The 7,500-nt window shown below is 40.0% G+C and overlaps 1 protein-coding gene across 3 annotated transcripts in view; it reads left to right on the top strand.

Moving 5' to 3' along the window:
- The window catches only part of LOC137992543 (peroxidasin-like), a 45,751-nt gene that overhangs the window by 18,047 nt on the left and 20,204 nt on the right, over positions 1–7,500 (top strand). For all 3 annotated transcript variants that reach the window (XM_068837922.1, XM_068837919.1, XM_068837920.1), the window contains exon 4: positions 7,179–7,487. In XM_068837922.1, the coding sequence (XP_068694023.1) occupies positions 7,179–7,487 (309 nt within the window). The remainder of the gene's footprint in view (positions 1–7,178; positions 7,488–7,500) is intronic.

Below are 7,500 nucleotides of genomic sequence, written 5' to 3'. Positions count from 1 at the left end.
CATGGTCCAGTGGTTAGGGCGTTGGGTTTGCATGCGGCTGCTCCGGGTTCAAATCCCGTTCTGCCCTTTGGTTTGGATTTGTATCCAGTTGTCCCAGATTCAACTCTACGTACCATGCTTTGGTTGCCTTCTGCCCCTCGGTGTTCTTAATAATGTTTCTGTTAAGTTTGAATTGTTTCTTTCATACATTATTGTAATTTATTGTTAAAAGTGGAGTGCTTGTAAACTACGTAAACTTAACCGAGTGGTGGGTTCCCACCCTGGTCGGAGTTTTTCTCTGTTCTTGTGTGGGCCCATTTCCATTAGTAGGGCTAACGCTCACATGGTTCATATGGGGTACAAAACTATCACTTCACATTACACTCTAATCAGTTAAGTCTGTTGAAATATAAGTGCTACACCGCCAACGTTTGTAAAAACGTAACCCTTGCTTGTGCCTGTAAACTTGCTTGATAGCTAACTTACATTTTTTAGTCAAGAGTTTTCATTGTCCTTCCTGCACGACCACTCTTGTCTTTTTCACTATTAGAACTTCTAAGAATGTAAGGAGAAATAATTATATACAGATGTAATTTCTAAGATCCTTTCCTGTCTACATTAAAGTTCAGTTTTATTCTCATTCCATGGATGTATTTGAAAGAAAAAAAAATGTACATGTACAAATCCGACAAGCAGATGTGAAATATTATTTTCCTACTTTGGCAGCATTTCAATAATTGTTAAACTGAATCTTTTGAACTCAACTACCACAGCAAGGGGTTCAATTTGGAGACCAGGTGAAAGGGAATCTGACTATGTTGTATCATTTACAGTACATGTATTGCTGTATAACCATACAAACTATGTGTACATGTAACTGATCATCTCATGGAATACATGCAGGAATATCCATGTTTAGATTTTTCCCGTGGAAAGAGCTGACCATTCTGCCAGGAGATCTCTGCTGCAGTTGTTATCGGTCAAGGCCAAAGCTGAGCTAGTGGTGAATTCACTGCAGTCATGGTCCACTCCTGTCTGACCCTGTTACTTGACCAGTCGGTAGAGCAATGGTGATATACTCATCGCGCAGAATGCTATTGTTTTTGGCGACATCTACTTGCCGTGCATAATTTTCGGATGTGCGGCATAATTAATTTCTCATTCAGAACTAGTCCGCTATGATTGGTCCGCCGATTTGGCTTTGTGAATATTTCGGTCTTTCTGTTTCTCTTCGGTGAATTCTACGGCTGTCAATCAAACTGTTCAGAAGACATATGGGAATATCAAGGTGTGAAAAAGTTAACAATAGAGCCCTAATTAGGCTACTCTTGCTATTGAAAACAACTTTTGACAAGTTCCTGCAAAAAATTTCACAACTTTTGGTAACAAAAGGTATATAAAATCTAAGCGTTAACTGAAATAGCTTCATGCGTACTAAGCACTTTAAAACCAGGTCTTAATAATGAACTCACTTTGTTAAACTTCTCGATCGTTTCATTATTAAGATTTTTTCAACGAAGAGAGACTCGTAACGTTGAATACGCTTGACGACATGGGCAGAAGAAAATTTATTCTCCATCGGAAAAAAAAAACTTCCGGAGAGAAGAACATCCGAATGTCAAGGACACTAGTTTCTAACCCAACTGCACACAATGGCGGGGTTTATGCGTCAAACCCTGCCAGTTTTTGCGTGTCAATAAAACCCATTCTGATACGCCTTGTTCTCCAAAGCGTTTCGACAAGTGGGACCGAAATGGCCCTGTAATTATTTTGTTCAGTCCTGTGGGAATATGTTTGCATTTTTGTAAGGATAATTATTCAAATTTCGATTTGTTTCGACATAACATAAAAAGTTACAGTTGCGGTCCAATGACCAACAATGTCCAACTCCAATAAAAGCCAATGACCAACAATGTGTCCCCCGATGTTTCAAATTTCCCTTTATTTCTCTTCTCCCCAGCTTTTCTTATCGTGAATATTTATGCGGAAAAGTAATGGCCACATTAAAAGATTAAAAAAAATTACTCAATAGGAAAATGACTATTGAACTCAAGTGAAGCGAAGGCTCTTTTGCAACCTCAAATTCTCCACATTGTTTCGGTAGTAGTCAGTGCGATTGAAAAATCGTTATGTTTTGTGCCTCTCGGCAATGACACATTGGTAAGGGCAAGAGGTTTCTGACTTCCATGCTAAACCTTTTTTTTTATCAGAGTCGGCAGAAAATCTCGATAAGAGAACCATGGGGTCCCTTGGAGAGGAAACGGAGAACAGACAACAGTCAATTTTATTTCATTCAACTCGGTATTACAGAGGATGAGATTTTCTCCCGGTTAGCCATTATCATGCGCGATCAAGAAACGGTTACCGCGGGCAATGAAAAACAAACCGTACCGGAAGTGCTTTTTACTGTCTGTTTTTCGCCAGTTCCGTCAAGCGGTGTTTTTACTAGAGTATATGCGCAGGATAAAAAAAAACTAGAGGCAAGATGGCGGTCATCTTCTATGCAGTTGGGTTGTTTAAAATCTTACTGGAATTTATGTCTATTGTTTCTTTAAAGCTCCGTACATTTTTCGGGCCCGAAAAGTCAAACGGAAAACAGGCACTAAACCTGGGGTAAAGCGGGGTTGATCGGGGATTCAGTGAGCTCTAAAGAGAGCTCCCTATCAACGTGTTGCATTTCTTGCACGGACGGCATATTGGAGTTCTGTGAAGAATGCGCGCGTATTGAAACTTTATCGAATTGTTGGTTGCAACTGACGCAAAGCGTTACTTGAAGTGAGACTTTTAAATGATACAGTTTAGCACCTCAATTACAATGCCTGATTGTTTGCGGAGGCGGAGCTTAGCATATATTAATGTTCGGCCGGGAAATTCAAAACAGTTTCGTTCTTTTGTTCTTCTTGTTTCCGAAGAGCAGGAAGGCAAGAAGGTCAGCTGGGGAGTTCGAAAGTTGAATAGAACGACCGCTTGTAACCATCATTTTCCGTTAAAACTTGGCATGAATCTTCCTTGAACAACAAATATTCAAAGCCATATGATAACCGTTATAAAGGGACACTTAAAAGGGAGAAAATTCCAGCTCCAAATTTTTCCTCTTACAGTATTTTCCCTAAAATAGACCAAATTCAGAGGAGAAAAACGACTAAATTCGCGATTCGTAAGATCTTGAAAATTGTCTCATTTAATCCATCAATATCTCATCTACAAAAGCCGTATGATAACCACCACGAAACACAAGTACAAAGGAGGCAATCTCTAAAAACGTATGCGTCTTCGGCCTTTTTGTGGTCATTTTCTTTATTGTTTAGCTATCGAGCAACCAGATCGAATTTGAATTTTCGCGCTGACTGTGGAATTCAGTCCCGGATGTGTCGCGGCATTCTGCGCGATGTGTACATGTAATCTATAGCCAGTGGGTTTGATTCCCACCCTAGCCAGAGTTTTCTTTTGTCTTTGTACTTGACTAGGGCTCATGTTCAGATTGACTATTGGGAATAAGGAAAGCACTCTAGTAGATACATACAATGTTGTGCATTTTGATGACTTAACCTGCGTTAAGTGCATACCATGAATTTGGACTAAAAATACACATGTACATGTATGTAAAGTAAACACTAGTAGGTAAGTTGTGGTCACCATTAATTTTACATGCCGAAGCTACAAATGTATATTCTTATGTGGTCAAACTCAAGACCACAAAATTACATCTCACATTTGTCTGTAACATGATTATGGGGCTTAAGTACATTGTATCAGTTTTTAAAGAACCAAAAATAGAAGTCGCTTTTGAAAACACAAACTTGCTTTATCTCTGTAATGTTCTACACAATTCATAATTCATGCTGAGTCAACCAAAAATAGTTAAAATAAATAACCGGCTTTTGTATGCTGTAAGTTATATTTGGGTATTTTTTTTGTATTTCAGAGGCCGACCTCCCCAAAATTTCTTACTCACTCACTCACTCACTCACTCACTCACTCACTCACTCACTCACTCACTCACTCACTCACTCACTCACTCACTCACTGACTGACTGACTGACTGACTGACTTTGTTGCTTTGGGTGAACATTCTTCAAAATCCTTCACGACGAATTCCCTACAAACCACATCCTCCACAAGATCTTTAATCAGTCTACAGTTAAAATCAGCTACAGCTGTATGCCTAATCTCAGACAGCAAATCAACGCCCACAACAAGTCGATCCTACATTCCACGCATGATCTACTGAAATCATGCAACTGCCGAAAGCCAGCTGACTGTCCTTTGAACGGTAATTGCCTCAAATCTACCAACCAACGGTCGCAACAAATGACAACAAACCACCTCAAACTTACATCGGTTTTACATGGAACTCCTTCAAAAAAAGATTCACCAACCATAGAAATTCATTCAAACATCACAAAAAGAAACTTAGCACAGAGCTAAGTAAGCATGTTTGGAAATTGAAGGAGGCAAACGTAGATTTTCAGATCAGTTGGAGGATCCTGAAACACGCCGCCTCTTTTAACCTGGTTTCCGAACGATGTAGCCTGTGCTTGTGGGAGAAATATTTTATTATCTGCAGACCTGACCTCGCGACCATGAACAGGCGTAACGAACTCGTGTCATCATGTAGACACGCGAGGAAGTATCTCCTCAGCAACCTCATATGTTGATTTGTTTCCGCGCAACACTATTAATTCAAATTTAGCGCGCGAGTGTAATCCTGCCATGTATAAGCGTGTGTTTTAACGGATTCTTCACGTAGCTATTTTATCTGAAGAGTGCCTCACGGCTCGTGCAGTATGAAACTATGGTTAGTAATAAGATGGCTAGTCAGATCATTAATTTGTTGATTCCATTACTTTCTTTATACTTTCTTTATATTCATGCTCTAGTCTTTTTACTATCGAGCACTCTCTCTACAGACGTTCAAGATTACTATGAAGTATATTCACAATATGTATACAATGTGCCCTCCCGGTTGTCACCATAATGGCTATATGGCAACTCTTGAACTTGAGCACAGGATGTACGGTTACACATTGTTGGATTGCATTGTGGAGTCACAAGAGTGCTCAAACTGCAAACAGTGAGCGACTCATTATGCCAATAATGAACACCTATTATGAGGCTCTCCACCCAATCCAGAGAGTGCTCAAACTGTATGAACAGTGAGCGTAATACACAATATGTATACAATGTGCCCTCCCGGTTGTCATCATAATGGCTTTATGGCAACTCCTGAACTTGGGCACAGGATGTACGGTTACACATTGTTGGATTGTAAAACTTGATTTTCTTAAAACAGTGATGAATACATAGAAGTAGAGCGAAGTATATATGGAAGAAAAAAAACAATAAACTACAAGTTCATCCCTACAAGCCTGTTTCGTGGTCGCCCACTCATCAGGACTCAACAGGAGACTTGTACACATACAAACATGGAATTCTCTCACATGGCAATATAATGGGTCCATTTTGAGTTCCGTCATTCCGTAATACGCAGAAGCTGACTTCATATGGTAATAAGCAGGGTTTGTTTTCGGTTATGACAACAAACAAGCAGCAAGATGGAAGACCAGTTAGAGGTTATTAACCATGATAATAGTAGGGTGCACCATTAAGACTTCACCGTCTTGCATGTAAAAATTTCAGCATCTGGAGTTTTTGGAAGTATTCTTTGCGCCGACATACACTAGGTATAATAAGTATTTAAGTGGATACATCCCACAAGATGTTTGGGAATGTGAATCGGGAGTGTCTTCCCATGGTGATAATGGGATTGTTGTTCCATCAGCAGGATTTATCACTGTCTTGTGCAGAAAGATGGCCTTGGCTGTTTGAAATCCACTTGTGTATTCACCTGGGGCATGTTTATTGCTCTGCAGAACAGCCAAGAAATTTTTTCCCTCTGTCACAAACTTTTTTGCTGAATGAATTCCGATTCCACGTACATTTGAAAGGTAGTCACAACCTGCAGCAATACAGATGTTAAGGAAACTTTCATACGTCAGTGACAAGTGGGCCAATGCCTTTTCAAGCTTAATGACTTGACATGCACCACTAAGTTGCAGCTTGAATAAAACCTGTGAACGAATGAGAAAAGAAGGGCAGGCAGATGACATGTTGAATAAATTACAATTCTGAAATTATTCAATTCTAAGCCTTATTGGTGCACATACACAACTTCTGAATTTTTTTTTTAAATGCTGCTTAGAACTGCTTCACGTGGAAATGATTAAATGTATCCATTTCAGTCTTAAATATAGAATGATTAAAAATATATATGTATAATTCAGTTGGACCTAGTGTAAAAAAAGTGTAATAAAAAAAGGGGTGATGCTGTCATATATCGAGGGCATGATACTCTAGCATTTGCAAAAACAGCGTGACCGTTTGGCATTTGTATGCTAGAAGTTCAGAATCTTCGGAAATCACAATATCGGTGTAACCGTTCTTCATGAGGTACGCTATTTGGGCATCTGCCTCATATGGAGCAATCACGTAATCGAGAATTACGGTGGTTTCGCCCTGTAGCGAGTTCGCCCCGTTGAAGTTCGCCCCCTACATAACCGAGTTCGCCCCACAATTTACCAGTTTACTCTTCGTGGAGTCGTCCACAATCTCGAACTCCAGGTGGAAACTGTCTTTTGTGAAACAGCTCACCAGCTATACAGGTAGCTGTCAATAAGAACAAAATCATCCTCCAAGCGCATACTTTCCAGTGGGTAATCAGAAAAGGGGGCACAGCGCCAATCAATAGGTTAGCCTGTCTGGACAGCGACGCGGTACTCTTGCTGCGATATGCCTGTTTGGGACTTTCGGTGTTGCCATTGTTGGCAGTTGTCACATTTCAAGCGAAGCCAACAAGACGCATCTACGGCCGCTGTGACATATTTGAAATGATCTAAATTATTCTCATCTGTAACGCTTTTCAGAAAAGGAAGCAGTGTTTTGATTCCCATGTTTACTCTCACTGTAGATACTCCCGGGAGATGTGTACACGACTGTGTCTAGATTGAAATGAGCTACATTCACATTTCTACCCATGAACCTTTGAGAGTCGTGACGCACACTGCCTGCTTTATCTCTGTAATGTTCTACCAATTCATAATTCATGCTAAGTCAACCAAAAAAAGTTAAAATGAATAACCAGCTTTTGTATGCTGTAAGTTTTCTGACTTGTTATATTTGGGCATTTTTTTGTATTTCAGTGGCCAACCTCCCCAAAATTTCTGTTTCTGCTAACAGAACCGTTAAACACAATTCCCGGGTGGAGATAGCATGCAACTTAACTGAAGGAAAGGAAGCAACCACATCACTGAAAAGGATTTCTTGGTACAAGAATGGGGAGCTATTTGGAAGTGTGCGCTCTCCTGATCCAGATAAGACTGAAGACACCCTTAAACCACTAAATTTGCAAAGTGTTGGTGTTAGAGATGCTGGAGTATATACGTGTCTTCTTGAAGTGGTTCTCCGACAAGCAAAAAATTATAACATCTCTAAAAGCATGGAACTTCGAAGTAAGAACATTTT

Source organism: Montipora foliosa, chromosome 2 (genome assembly GCF_036669935.1).
Source record: "Montipora foliosa isolate CH-2021 chromosome 2, ASM3666993v2, whole genome shotgun sequence".
Classification (NCBI taxonomy): Eukaryota; Metazoa; Cnidaria; class Anthozoa; order Scleractinia; family Acroporidae; genus Montipora; species Montipora foliosa.
Note: the sequence above shows the minus strand (reverse complement) of the source record. Positions and strands in the feature narration are given on the sequence as shown.